We start from the raw sequence: 14,663 nt of genomic DNA on the forward strand, positions 1-14,663 counted from the left end.
GACCATAAGAGCAGATAAAAGCGGCGTGAGACCGTAATTTGCGCGAAAGCCGGTGTCCAAACGGCGATCCGGCCACGGAAGTGGCATTGGAGGACCAACTAACTAACTTCTCCCAGTAGATGCTAACCACGTGGATCAGGATTCAGGAAATATCAAACCCTCTAGAAGGCCGCATATAATTTCCTATGCGAAGTCAAATAAACCGCCCGTTGCATCCGTGGACTCATCTCGTCAGCTCCTTCAAGACTTCCCGCCCGGGCGAAAGTAACGAGCGAATACGCGACCGCATATAACCACCAGCACGGGAGCTAGCCATTTTCCGCGGATCGCCTCGGTTGACGATTTTAAACGTCTCTCGCCCAGGCTTTAGGAGAAGAAGAAGAAGACTAAAGAAGAAAGCCAAAGGGTTAGAGAGAGAGAGAGAGAGAGAGAGAGGGTTGGGTTTCGCCGGCCGACGATCACCGGCGATGCTGGAGCTGAACACGACGAGGCAACCGGGTGGGCCGCCTCCGCCTCTCCCGGCGCCGACGCCGCCGGGGACGGAGCAGCAGGCGGAGGGGGCAGGGATCCTGCTGCAGATCTCGATGCTGGTGCTGGCGTTCGTCCTTGGCCATGTTCTCCGCCGCCACAAGATTTACTACCTCCCGGAGGCCAGCGCCTCCCTTCTCATCGGTAACCCAACCTTCCCCTTCTCTCTATTTGATCGATTCTTAGACGAATAGAGTGGTGGATATATAGATTGTTAGGTTTTAATCCATCTTGATGCTGTTTTTTAGGTTGGTTTTCTATAATATTGGTTGCTCGATTGATGGTTTCCTACTTAAATGAGGAGGGTGACGTTCTTTATTGGACGATTGCGGCTTGAATATGATGGCGGAATAGTTGGTTGTGGATGAAATAAATTTCAAGCACATTTTGGTTTCTTGCTTTTCTAGATGGTTTGAAGCAAAACCATAAAAATATTCCAATCTAGAGAGATGAATATAATTGAAACGGAGAGGTGAAGGAATGAGCTAGGGATGACTGGAAATGGTCTTAAGGAACAAAACTACCCATCAAATTATTTGAGTACTGGATGGAGCGAACTCAGTCTATATTACAAAACAGAGAGCGATGGAATCATTAGAAGTTGATCAGTCGCAGCCAAGAGACTCGAAATGAACAACCCAGAGGACATAAAGTTCAATATAAACTGTGAATGACCAGTAATGTTAAGTAATTATGGCTTGGAATAGTCTTGCCATACGAAACATGCCTAAATGACGTGAAATATAATCTTCATCCGAAGTATGCTAACAAATAAGCCCAAAGTAAAGAAACATATGGAAGCAATGAGTGAATCAGCTTTATGAAAGAAAATCGTACAGCAAACTGAATACAAAAAGTAGTAAAAAAAGCCTTCACACAACCCGAAGGGATTAATATAGTATGAGAAAATGCACAACAAAAATCTGAAGAGGCTCAAGTAAATAGAGATACTTTAATTTATGTGAAGATTTAGGAAGAGGGCGAAATTTAAGTTAACATGAAAGGGAGTTTTGAGAAGGGATTTCGGAGAGCTTGAAGTAATAGTGGAGGTAGTCTTTAATAGAAATGTTTGGAGAAGTAATTGTGATTCCTATATGCATGAGTTGCACACTTATTCAATGTATGCACGATGTTTCTTGTTGAAGGCCTTCTGATCTGCATCCCCATACAAATGGATGTTCTCAAAGGAAAGCAAACATGCAGCTTTTCTATTCAAATGTGAAAGTGGTTTGGTGGCAAAACAGACTCATTAATTTTATTCTGGATTATGACAGGTTTAATTGTTGGAGGACTGGCTAACATATCAAATAAAGAAACCAGCATTCGGTTTGTATTTTGTTTGTTCTTTTGTTATTGTTTCCTAAATACTGAACCTGGCAAATAGAGTGTCCGTTATCATGATACTAAACAATATATTTTGTTTTTTCCACAGGGGGTGGTTCAATTTCCATGAGGAATTCTTCTTCCTATTCCTGCTACCTCCAATTATATTATATCCTAACATTATCATTCAAATCTTTATATGGAGGATTTTGTTTTATATTTTTAAACATAATTAAAAACACATTTGAAGCCTTAAATTGTTTATTTTTGCCTTGACTTATTCTACTCAGTCAGGTTTTAGCTTAGCACCGGTAAGTGTTGAAAAAGCTGCTCTATACTATAGATGCTGGTCTTGCAAATAATTTTGTCTGATTTATCCACTGTATTTGCCTTGACAGAAACCTTTCTTTTCAAATTTTGGAGCTATCATCACATTTGCTCTTTTGGGAACTTTAATTGCCTCAATTGTTACAGGTGTTTTAGTGTAAGAATTTCTATTTAACCATAACAATCTTTTTGGTAAGTTAAGCTTTCGTGTTGGGGAACCTTTATTGTATTATCTTGTCTTGTGCAGATACCTTGGTGGGTTAACATATCTCATGTATAGACTGCCTCTGGGCGAAAGCCTAATGTTTGGTGCTCTTATATCAGCAACTGATCCTGTCACCGTGCTATCTATATTTCAGGTGTCTCTGTGCTTTCATTTTTAGCATTTTCTGTCCTGTTAATTTCATGGCTTTAGCTATTTTCCTTCAAGGAAAAATCCTGGCATCAGTTTTCTGGAGGCCATGATTGTTGACTTGTTTGATTTCAGCCTTTAAGGCTTCTCAAGATTGATTCTTGTTGCCTTGCCTAAAGGCCTTGAATCTTGACAATGATGAAGTCAGATCAGAAAAGAACTATTAGAATATGCCTACATTTCTTATGCTCTGTTCCACATTGCAACACCAATATAATCACATATAGATTGCTACTTGGGAATTTGGCTTTAAGTCCTTTCTTCACCATTTATTTTCATAACTCTTAAGTTAAGACATTTTTCAGATAATCACCAAAGATATGATGCTTAAATTGGCTTGGCAAGTGATTCCTCATGTAATGTGCTGGGATTTATAGAGGAAAGGAAGAGCATTGGTGCGAATCGTCTCTGGGTCATGATAGTATATGCCCTTGAGTTACATGGGACTCCCAATTCTTTGTCAAAGTGGGTTTTCAACAATGCTAAGAGATTACATTTGAGACAGTATTCCGTGCATTTTGTTTTTAAACAATTTTTTCCACATCACATTAATAAGGGCCGAGGACTCCTCATTCTATCCCCTTCTATAGATCTTAATATTACACTCAGAGAATTTGAAGTGTAAAATTAAATTTTTCTTAATGACAAATTATGTTTTAGATTCCGGGAATAATTTCTTGTCTTCCCCAAACTACTCCTTACTTGAGAACTGAGATCTCAAAATGTGTGTTTGCTTTTAAAATATAGCTTTCATCCTTTGAGCAGTTGACATGCCAATTCTGCCATCAATATGAAGAGCCATCGGCTGTAAGCATAAATAAATTTTAATGTTGGTTGAACGCTGCCATTTTCTAAAAGGGAAAAAAAAACAGTAGCATTCAAGTGTATATTTGATTGTAGTTTACAATCTTTGTCTTGTTTTTTTATTTTTTCTTTATACATGTTTGTTTTTTTGTGTACACAGGAACTTGGAACTGACATGAACCTCTATGCCTTGGTTTTTGGAGAATCTGTTCTAAATGATGCAGTACGTATATATCTTAGTTATCTAGAAAGCAGTTGCTTCTTTCTGTTGCATGGTTATATACATGAATTGATATTGTATGTTTCTTGTCTCTTCTCCTAATCTATGGTGGTATTGTTGAAGGTGGCAATTTCCTTGTACAGGTATGCGTCACTAATTGAGATTGCTCTGAGCACTGCACCTTATCTTTTGTTTTTAACTCAATTGCTTTGTTCTCCAGGACAATGGCATCTGTAAGAAGTAATGATTCATCAGGACAAAACTTATTGTTGGTTATTCTGAGTTTTCTTGAGACATTTGTTGGCTCATTGTCTTCAGGTTAATGTTGACTATTAGTCTTCACTATTTTCTGATCTTAATTCATTTTTACTTTTCTGAGTACTAAGACACCACCTTCCCCCCAGCATAAGAAAATATGCACACCTAGTGGGTCATGGTTCTGCTTTGTGTTTTCAAGTGAGATGCCTCATGAGTTCTCAATTTACTTTCTTCCTAATAACTGCAATAATCTAGTTAAAATTTCATCTTATGAACTAGAAGCAACATTTAATGTTTGTAAGGGGTATATCAAAGTTAGAGTTTTTGGAAATGGATGCATAAAAGGTTTACAAGTTTTGTTGAAATAGTTTATATGATCTAGTTCATTACTAGAGCTTCATTTAACTGCATATTATGTCCATTCATCTATGGACCTTCTGCTTCCTGCATCGTGCTTGAGTATCTAGAACTGTGAAAATATAATAATGTTGGCCTGTGAGAACATTGACTCAATGGACCACTCTATCAGGCTACTTGACTGATCAACTTAGTCTTAGTTGGATGTGATATATTATGGATTATAGGGCTAAGGTTAGGGGAAGGTGCGGACACACCCTGGCACGATATACAGGAGTAACATTTTCTCATGCAAACAACCAGATATTGAGTTTTCTTGCAATGGGAGTCAGCGCCAATAATGAGTTGGAATTGAAATTTGAATACATCCATGTATTGTATTTCACAATCAGTAAAAGATGGTTCACACTATTCCAAGATTTTAGGGCCAAGTACGCGGTACCGACTGTACCGACGTACCGGTGGGCATCAATACCGGTAAGGTACCGAACCAAACCGAGCCGAACCGGTACTGTACCGATGGGACTAAAAACCAAAAAAAATTTGGAGCCGGTACGGACTGGTCGGTTCGGGCCGGTACCGGTTTGGTACGGGCCGGTACTAAGTCGGTATGGGTCGGTACCGGTCGGTACGGGCTGGTACGTATCGGTACCGGTCGGTACGGGCCGGTACCGGCCGGTACGGGCCGGTACGGTTCGATACCGAAATATGTAGCTGTACCGTACCGGGAGGGTCCGGTACCGACCCGTACCAACCGGTACAGCAGACCATGTTTAGGGCAAATAGTTTTGCTTGCTTCTCCAGTCTTTCTCAACCACTCTCTTTGATCCACAATCTGCTTTCTTAGATGCATTGAAGACATCCTTCTATCTAAGGGTTACCTCAAGTATATTGTGATGCAGCGCCCAGACTCCTACCAAAATTTGGATGCACTGGTTTGTTATTAGAGGCAATTTGTTTCTGGCAGCTTAGGAACAACAGAGATGAATAAATAGTGCATTCAACATGAAAATGTGTGCATATGTGTGTGCAGACACGAGCATGAGGGGACAGCTTGGCATGAATCTGGCAATCAGATTTTGTAAGAGCAAGATGTTAGGATAGGGGTACTAGTCCTTAATGCAAAGAACTTTGCTGCTTGTTTTCTAGTTTCTAATTAACTCTTTCATTATTTTTCGAGCATTTACAATAATTTTTTCCCGGTAGAACTTATTTTACATGCCAAAAGTAACTAAATAGTTAATCATGAACTAGAAAACGATCATGAAGATCTTTGCATGATGTCCGCTCCTAATTATGGATGAGTCCATGGATCCTGATATCTGCTCTTGCTGAATCAGATTGACAGACTCATGTTTTAACTTCCTTCTGTGCCCATGTCAATATAACCTTGGTGGTAGATGAGAAAAGGAATACTGCCAAATCAGGAGGGGGCTGCTAATGCGGGTGTGCAAGTATTAATTCGGGGAGTCACCAAGATCATTTCATATTTCACTGATGTGATGATGTTGCTGCTATCCTCCTCCTATTTGCTTAGTTTCATTATCTCTTACATTTTGTGACAAAACTAACTGTTCATCCATAAGAGTATTATGAGAAAGTTGAGGAATTTGTCTGGACTTCTGAAAATTTTGTTAATGTTTGTATCATGACCAGGCTGTTGTTTATGATTGCTTGCAATAAGTAACTATAAAGGATAAGGACACACATGGTATAGCATAATTGGCTCCCAGACTAAATAAGAAATTTACACTTCCTTGGTAAAATATGGACTTGTTTTCATTGATAATGTCTGCAAGATCTCTCTTCCAATTTTCATGTTGTCATGATAAGTTGTCCTTAAGTCTAACTTTTCTGGTCTTCAGTTTGCTTCAACTATTTCTGGACTTATTCCCACTGTCATCTTTCAATGATTCTAACAGATATCTGGTTTTACAGGGGTCGGAGTTGGATTCATTTCTGCTCTTATATCCTTTTCTCAAAACAGATGTCTGCAAAATTGTTTAAATTTTTATCTTTCATGAATATTTTGTTCTTATGTATTGTTTTTGTTTTCACCTTCTCTCTTGTTTTGTGTGAATGACACATGATTCTTAGTTCATTCTACATATTAGTGGTCATACTTGGTTGACTAGTTGACCCTTGAAAGGAGGTATAATAATATTCTGAAGAAATTTGGCAGCATTTCAGTGCTATGGTTAATGCATCATTTACACATGACACTTATCATATGAAGGTTTTGGATATTAAAGGTTTTCCAAAAGACGAAGCAGGATGTAGATCGTGATGGAGCTCCAAAAAATCCAACCTATCAAAGAGAAATGATGATAAAAATACAACTACGGAGGGCTATGAGAGAATCTTGGCAAATGATCTTATTATAATTGTTTTCTGGAGCGATAAATTGAATCATGGCTTAACAACCTTCTTGGCTGTCTACGAGCGACGACTAGAGCAAAGATTCAGGAGAGGATTTATTTACTTAACTGAACTGTAGGATCAGCCAGTGATCCTGTTATTTACCTGGTGCTAAACACAATTTTACTTGGAAAAATCTTGTAGAGGTAGGGTAACCATCAAATAAGGGTAAGAATATTGTGTAAGTAGGTCTATAATTTATGGAAAATAATATGATCATGAACTTATAGTCGAGTAGGAACCCATATACAAGGTACAGTATACTAGTCAATCTGTTAGTAGTTATTTACTCAGAGAATATTCTTTGGCCTGAAGTCAATGAAGGCTTTTCTTTCTTCTTCAAGTTTCCATTGTGGAGGCATGTCTTCTAGAACATAACATGCTCTTTATGTATGTGTCAGACTTCTTCATCATGCTATATAGTCCAGCATAAACTTGCTGCTCATCTTAGGGTAGCCAATGTTGAATTTCTACAATTACCTAGTAAATATTAAATATCACCCAGTTCTTTTTCATGAAACTTGGGATGAAAATTGATGAAGCATTCAGCCTTATTCATATTTTTTTTTTTTTTTTTGTGATGGAACAAAATATGTTGAGAAACCTTAACTACTCAGTACCTCTTTAAGTATGCTGGGCTGAATGTTGAAAAGTTAGTACGACAGTCTTTATCTTTCTATTTTGTAAATATTTTCTATTGACTGATATCAGTAACATAATGTTAGAGGAAACTGATTTCCATGTCCAAATTGTTTGCTATTTCCAGTCTTCATAATTTGGAGAGCTGTCTCTTTGTCCTTTTCCCTTACTTTTCGTAAGTCATTCCTGGACCATTAATTTTTGCTTTCAGTTGCATCTGAAGGTTATGGATTTATTATGATTTTATCTGATTTTGGACTATTACTTACAGGTACATGCTAGCTGAAGGTCTTGGCTTGTCCGGTATAGTTTCAATACTGTTCACTGGAATTGTAAGTAATATTTGGTGCTTTTTGGTTCCCCAAGAATTGGTCTGCAATAAATTTAAGATTTTTGTCCTGTTTATCAGGTCATGAAGCGCTATACATTCTCAAATTTGTCAGAAAAATCTCAACATTTTGCTTCTGCTTTTTTCCATTTGCTTTCATCTTTAGCAGAAGCTTTTGTGTAAGGGAAATTACAAATTAAATTATTAAAATTTTATTGGTTTTATTGATGTGTTTTTAAAACTCAAATGTTAATCATATTGCCGTATTTTCTCGTTGGTTAATTTTACCTCCAGATTCATATACATGGGCTTTGACATTGCGATGGAACAACAAAGCTGGTCCCACATTGGGTTCATCTTTTTCTCAATTGTATCCTTTCAAACATTCAGTATGCAGATAAGACTGATATTAAGAATTTATTCCACAGCATTATTTCATCACTCCTTAACTTTTCACCTAATGAATGACCCAGCTGTTTATAGGTGTTGCAAGGTATTAACTCACAAATCTATTACAAATCATTTAAATATGCTGTATTTCTCTTTATCATTAAGCAACTTTTGTGTGCCTTACCCTTCATCACACAACTCGTGTTGCTTGCTAGTGATTTTGACTTGAATATAGCCGACTTTGCTTTGCTTCTATGTTACAGTTTTCTGTTTTGGGGCCAAATTATCTTCTTCTTCTTCTTCTTCTTCTTCTTCTTCTTTTGAGTCTGCTTGGCAAGATAATGATTTATGATATTGAAGACACATGAAAGATAAAATTCTAGCTGTCATTTGAATTTTGTAAATAAAATGTTTCTCTACCAAAAGGTCTGCAATCTGCCCTTAGATTTGCAGAATTTTATGCATGTTACAGCACTTAATAGCAACAGAAGATGGAGAAACTTCATGAATCTGGCCCCAAGTAGATGAGAATAAATTTTGTCAGTTATAAATTGATTTTGTTGTATATAGCATATGCCTGCATTAAATGGTAGATTTTACTAAGAAAAATTCATTATAAGCATAGAATCTGGTATCTCCATTTTGTCTTTCCAAACTGCCTACTTGCCTTGTATGATTTTAGTACTTTGACTTGTATATTATCAAGTCTCAAATTGATTAAGTGTTATTTGTTGGAAGGTAATAAATTGATATCGTGAATCATGCATTTACAGTGCTTTGATTTCAATACATTTTCCTTTGGTAGCATGCCCATGCTCATTTAATTTTAACTTATAACAAAATGGTTTTTGGCTGTTTCAAACCATATGAAGAACTGTCTTTAGTCATTGTCTGCTTTATAAGGACGAACTCCAATTTATATTGATTCAATTTGAACATTCTTCGATAAAATCATGTCAAATGACTCTTATATTCTTTGTTTTGAAAGAGCTACAAATGTCTTTTCTTGTGCTTACCTGGTCAACTTGGTGAGACCAGCAAATCGGCAAATACCTATGCAACATCAGAAGGCACTTTGGTATAGTGGTAAGTTGATATGCTGTTATTATAGGTTCAGTTAGTCTCTACAGAGATATTTGATGAAAAAGGTATCATAGGTTTGGAATTTTTCGGTTTCTTCTCGATGATTAGTGATTTTATGGACAACCAGGACTTCGAGGGGCAATGGCTTTTGCCCTTGCTCTGCAAGCAGTCCATGATCTCCCTGATGGACATGGCCAGACAATCTTCACTGCTACCACTGCTATTGTTGTTTTAACAGTAAGCATTTTTGCTGGCAAGTTTTTACTCGAGCTGGAAAAGATTATACACTGAAAATATATCTCTAAACTTTTTCGTTGCATGAGAAAAATTCTCGAGGCTGAATAATACTTCATTTTTTCTTTTCTTGTGAAACAACTAATAGAATAGTTTTAATGTCGAGTATAGCTAAGGTATGCTGCAACGAAGTTGCAGGGTCTGATTTGTGGTAAAGCTAGGAGACTCAAAATAATAATGACTTATGGAGTCCATTATTAGAAGGTTAAGAGGTGCACCGACAAACATATATTGAGTGAAAAGTAATCAAGATGTTTTGGACATAAGAGTGGGTCCATCTTGGGTATATGTTGAAGGATTGGAGGAGAGGGAGCGAACTGAGAAAACTGATGCTTGGATGGGCGGTGGGAATGATCTTAATTCTTAAGGAACTTATAATTTTGAATGCTAGACCTGTATAGGAACAAACGGTGAAGCAGGATTCATGTAACCAACATGAATTGATGGCTTTTCAAATACAATCAAATCTCTCCCTTGCACAATACAATTGATATTTTCATTTCCATCTGCACCAGATTTGCTTAGCTGGTGAAATAGTTTTCACATCATTACTATAAAAATAAGCAGAGATACACTTGACATAGAAAAAAAATGGTAACTCATTTTCCTGACCTGAATTTGGTTGCTGGACAGCGGAATGCGACCAGCAGACTGGACTAAATCTGGGAAATGGTTCGATTAACCATTAGCCTGTAAACATGGTTCCAGGACCCATCACATCAAAATTAACAGCATCCAAGGAGTGAAAATCTCAGTACATGCCCCCATGAACTAAGTAACTATTAGTCTTGGTTGGTCCGAGAGAGTTTTAATTGTGGGATTCAGGTTTGGAAAGAATGCTAATACATTTGGACATGCTCTTTTCACAACAATAATGTGGATTGATGAAGATATCTTTATTTTTACAGAAGATACTCTACATAGGATGCCTCTCCTTTTTTACTTACTGTTTTTGTCCCTGTTTTCTCTATCTTCTTCCAAACGGTAGACATATGTATATGCTTATATATAGATAGTTTGAGATGCATGTGCATACCATGTGCATATACAGATACATATAGGCAGACACTGAATTAAGTGTGGCAGTGGTTGGATCGTGTTCTGATCAACCTCCAAAAGTAATCGGTAAACCAATTTTGTGCAAAACCAATTGACAGGTTGACGTTGATAAAAGTGCGTCGGACTCGCCTCACCCAGAGAAAGATAAAAGATACATTTGAGCATTCAAAGAGGCTAGGACTTAGTTGCCACTTGCCAGAATCAGGAACGAGTGTGGGAGTGAGTGGTGTGGGTACAGGGAAGCAAACATTTTAAAAACTCTTTAAATAAGGAAGCGCCTAGGAAGCAGATGCTGGTTAAAGTTTTTGGGGAGCTTCCAAAGCAGGTAATTTACTCTTAAGTGAAAGTTTCCTGCTGCTAACGGCTAGAATGAGGGAGATGATGTCAAGAATAATCTGGCTAAGATTGCATTTTGTTTGTTTGTTTGTTTGTTTGTTTTTAGTTTTTAGTGGTGCATATGAGTTCATAGTAGAAGGAAGGGTGTAGAGAGCCAATAGAAGTTGTGAGGACACAATAAGAAAGGTTCTTGAGTACTTTCTGTGACCTTGCTATTCATATCTACCCTTGAGAGAGTTACTCCAGGTCTGATAAGATTGTCAGGGAGAGGAATCCAAGGTTTCATATTTTGCTATTAAGCATGTGATCAAGTTTTGGACCAATATTTTTCAATGTCTTACTTTTTGTTTTGGATATGTCAGACCAATTCAATACAAAACTAGACAACTAATCTTTAAAAATTTAAAACAAGAAAAAGAATATTACTAATAAAACATGAAAATTTATTCCAAAAATAATTTTACTATTAGACTATGTTATGAAGATATATGATACTCTAAATTTTTAGGACATCCTGGTAGTGCTTTTATGAAATAATAGTGGTATGCAGAAGACAACATCAATGTAAATTTTGATTGAAACCATGTGTCCGGCCAAATGCCAACTGGTTTTGTTTGTAAATTTTGGTTGAAACCATGTGTCCGACCAAATACCAACTGGTTTTGTTTGGAAACAAGTGAAACCTGACTTGAATTTTGCCAAGTGCAATGCAATAGGAGTCTCCATGAATTTTCCCACTATATTGTCTTTTGAGGGGCACTCCTGTAATTTTCTTAGCCGATCCTCATTAAAGTGATGATGTGGAACTTAAATTTCTGTTCTATATGCTGCAGCAAGCCTGTGTGTGGAAAAAGGTGGTGTTGGAAGTAGCAATTGCAGCAAACATCTGTACAGCCTGTCTATTTGGCTTACCCCCAACTGAAAATAAGAGCTCACAAAATAATTTATTATGGTCATCCACATTTTGCTTTCAAGGTTTAGTAGCTTTTTACTAGGATGATATACCCTAGCTCATCCTTTCTTCCATCGTCAAGACCAAGTACTTTAACCTCTTGGGCAATGCAGGTGCTTTTGATTGGAGGCTCAACAGGCACAATGCTTGAAGCTTTAAAAGTTGTTGGTGATGGTCACAATGGTCGATTAGGAGATGTAAGTTTCTGGAAGTGTATAATTAATGCTACTCCGTTTCTTTATGCTTATTCAATATGTGTAATGTTCCAATATATTTTGGAGTGTATGACTACCCTAACAATTTGCCAAAACCAATGTTCCTTGATGTGAAAAAAATTGTAACATGAATGCTTCTCGGATTCCTTATGCTTATTTGATATGCTGGTTCTTGTTTTTCTTAATCTTTCAATATATTTTCAAGCGTATACTCTGTCAATTTGCCAAAACCACTGTTCCTTGCCACACAGAATTTTATGACCTTCACAGCTACTAGAAGATGCCTTTTGTTTACAATAATGAATGCACCTTCTAGTTCACTTGCAGATTTAGGATGGATTCTCTCCATTCATTAACTTCTTTTAGCACCTAGGATGCTTTTAATCTATTTAAACAAATTCTTATCATATTTCTTGTTGAAAATCTCACAGAAACTCAAGATTGCTTCCCTCAATTTATTTATTGCCTGTTGAGAAATATACTGCAAAATCATGGTTTTCTGTTTTTGTGCTGCGCTGTTCCTGCACTTAATCTCATCAACCTTCCTTTTTGATGAAATTATTAGCATATGAGTTTGTTTATGTCTTCTCCAGGTTTAATGATTTTTTTCAACCTTTAGGAGAGCTTTGTGGGGACAGATGGCTCCACTGGACCATCATATGATGAGGGAACTTCATCCGGAAGCAAGCTGCAGATGACACTTAAAGAGTTTCACAGGTATCTTTACAAGTTACCAGTTCTTAGATTTTTCCTTCTTCATATGCTTGTTATCCACTTGTTGACCAATATTATTTCTAAATTTCTCTGCAGCACTGCCTCTTTGACTGCATTAGATAGACATTATCTTACGCCATTTTTCACATCCCAAAATGATGACGAGAATCCTGGTATGATATAATTTTGCTTATTTCTTTCTGCAAGGTAAAGCAGTGTGATGTAGTCACTAGAATATGATTTTTCTTTTATTTTTTTGCTAACATTAGATTATGGATGCGAGCAAAATCAAATTAATAAAAGGTTGTTGAGGAGTTGATACCTCTAGTGCGCTCCATATGTGTGCATCTGTTGGGTTTTCTTGGACAAATCAAACCTGATTCAGAGAAACATATAAAACAATCATTAGATCTGAAACTTAGCCTCATGGGATTTCTTTGAGAATGACGTTCAGTAGCCTTCCAGCCATCGGCCTATCCCCGCTCCAGTACATATGCCTGTAAAACCTTTTTCGTCTTCAAAGACAAGGCATAGCCAAAAGGGCTAGCCTATTTATCAATCTAGGCATAAAAGTAATGCATTTATAAGCTAGGTTTGGATAGTCTTTTCACCCGCGATTGGATATGCTCTTTACAGACATACTAATTAAAACCTTTCCATCCATTAGATATTCCCCTTCACAGGCATACTGATTAAAACTGTTGCAGCTGCCAAAACAACTTGACATTAACTTTTCTAAGGGCCTGTTTGGGTATTCTTACAAGATTGGGCTGAAAATCCTATAAGATTCATGGATTAGGCCATCCATTTAAGCATTGCCCTATATCAACCAATTACCACCCAACCCAAATCTTGTGGGAAGAAAATAAAGACCCTATATGTTCTTTTCTTCTTCCTGTAGCCTAAAGGCTAGGATCTGGGCTAGGTTTGGACAATCTCTTAGAAAATGCAAGATAGATGGACCAACAAGCTCCATTCCTATAGGATTTTCAGCCCAATGCTGTGGGAATATCCAAACAGGCCCTAAGACATAGCATATACTTTACTGCTTTACAGCAAAGTCATCATCATAGGAAGCATGGAAGGCATGCTGAAAGCTTTCCCGCCTTTGGGAATTGGTTCATAATTCAGTTGTTTCATGATACTGTATTCTACTGGATTTTTATTTTGTCACCTCTTAATTTGGGTTTAAAAATTTGTCTTTTGATGCAAAAAACAGATGAGGCAACCCAAAATTCTAGAAGAATAACAGAACTTGAAGGCCACGAGTGAAATCATGGTCTTCTTCTCAGCATGCCAAAAGAAGCAGCTTTTATTGTGCTTAATGGAGCTCTCTAAAATACACAGCTGAGCATTTTTGCGAGTAGATGCAGATATTTGTTAACTGCACATGCATTGTCCTGCATATTGATGTGATAGAGAAAAATATCACATAACAGCACGGTATGATCTCTCTAAATGACGAGAAGTTTCAGTTAGCTTGATATGTATACATCTACTTATGATACAGAAAAGCAATTGATAGCAGTACTGTTCATGAATGTCCATTTGGGTTTCTATTCAAACTGTAATTCGTTCAACTGTGCTGCATATCCAGATTATGATCTTTCATCATGGTTACTGTAAAATCATCGTGGTTTTGAAATGTAGAGAGTGCTCTGAAAAAGCAGTGTAAGAACAACTCCACAACTGATTCGATTCTGCTGCTTTTTAACAGCAAGTATATTTTTTGAATGGAAGTTGTAGTAATACATTGAGTGATTTTAACTGGGAGATTTGGTTGCAGTTGGGGTTTATTAAGGTATTGCTTCTATTAATCACCGTTCGCAGGGTTTTAGGGGAAAAAAAAATTGATTTAGAGAAACCATTGCATCCTAGCCTCCAACATTATTGTGGTTGGTTTGTTCTTGTTTAAGTCGGCCTATTGGCCTAATACTGTAGGCTTGTGGAAGGGGCTCGCCTTCCAGTTATTACCTAAAATAATGACGTTTGCTCTTAATTTATGA

General features: G+C 37.2%; 2 protein-coding genes across 7 annotated transcripts in view; both read left to right on the forward strand.

Annotated features, from left to right (window-relative positions):
* Positions 1-14,418, forward strand: LOC103722382 (sodium/hydrogen exchanger 6-like). Of its 6 annotated transcripts, XR_005507287.1 has the most exons (24): positions 1-672; positions 1,803-1,854; positions 1,961-2,020; positions 2,138-2,162; positions 2,250-2,335; positions 2,426-2,537; positions 3,555-3,617; positions 3,738-3,757; positions 3,835-3,932; positions 6,168-6,196; positions 7,268-7,299; positions 7,414-7,461; positions 7,558-7,618; positions 7,696-7,793; positions 7,909-7,984; positions 8,088-8,107; positions 8,993-9,090; positions 9,215-9,324; positions 11,610-11,751; positions 11,842-11,925; positions 12,509-12,518; positions 12,573-12,660; positions 12,754-12,830; positions 13,877-14,418. XR_005507287.1 is itself a non-coding variant. In XM_008812922.4 (23 exons), exons 1-23 carry the CDS (start codon positions 468-470, stop codon positions 13,927-13,929), a joined length of 1,605 nt encoding a protein of 534 aa, XP_008811144.2. In that variant the 5' UTR covers positions 129-467; the 3' UTR covers positions 13,930-14,418. The 6 variants fall into 6 exon arrangements, 4 of the variants coding, with proteins under 4 accessions (XP_038972776.1, XP_038972775.1, XP_008811144.2 ...); XM_008812922.4 differs by lacking the exon at positions 11,610-11,751 and having other exon boundaries at positions 129-672; XR_005507288.1 differs by lacking the exons at positions 12,509-12,518; positions 13,877-14,418 and having other exon boundaries at positions 12,537-12,660; positions 12,754-12,836.
* The window catches only part of LOC103722383 (QWRF motif-containing protein 6-like), a 16,659-nt gene continuing 15,959 nt past the window's right edge, over positions 13,964-14,663 (forward strand). The window contains exon 1 of the mRNA XM_039116845.1: positions 13,964-14,100. The gene's annotated coding sequence lies outside the window, so the exon portion shown is untranslated. The remainder of the gene's footprint in view (positions 14,101-14,663) is intronic.

Source organism: Phoenix dactylifera, unplaced genomic scaffold (genome assembly GCF_009389715.1).
Source record: "Phoenix dactylifera cultivar Barhee BC4 unplaced genomic scaffold, palm_55x_up_171113_PBpolish2nd_filt_p 000143F, whole genome shotgun sequence".
NCBI lineage: Eukaryota > Viridiplantae > Streptophyta > Magnoliopsida > Arecales > Arecaceae > Phoenix > Phoenix dactylifera.

Bases quoted from the DNA above. Each gene is read 5' to 3' on its own strand.
- LOC103722382 (XM_008812922.4), top strand. From the start codon at position 468: ATGCTGGAGCTGAACACGACGAGGCAACCGGGTGGGCCGCCTCCGCCT. The intron at 2,336-2,425 runs GTAAGAATTTCT...TGTCTTGTGCAG, and splicing joins ATTGTTACAGGTGTTTTAGT to ATACCTTGGTGGGTTAACAT. The intron at 12,661-12,753 runs GTATCTTTACAA...ATTTCTCTGCAG, and splicing joins ACACTTAAAGAGTTTCACAG to CACTGCCTCTTTGACTGCAT.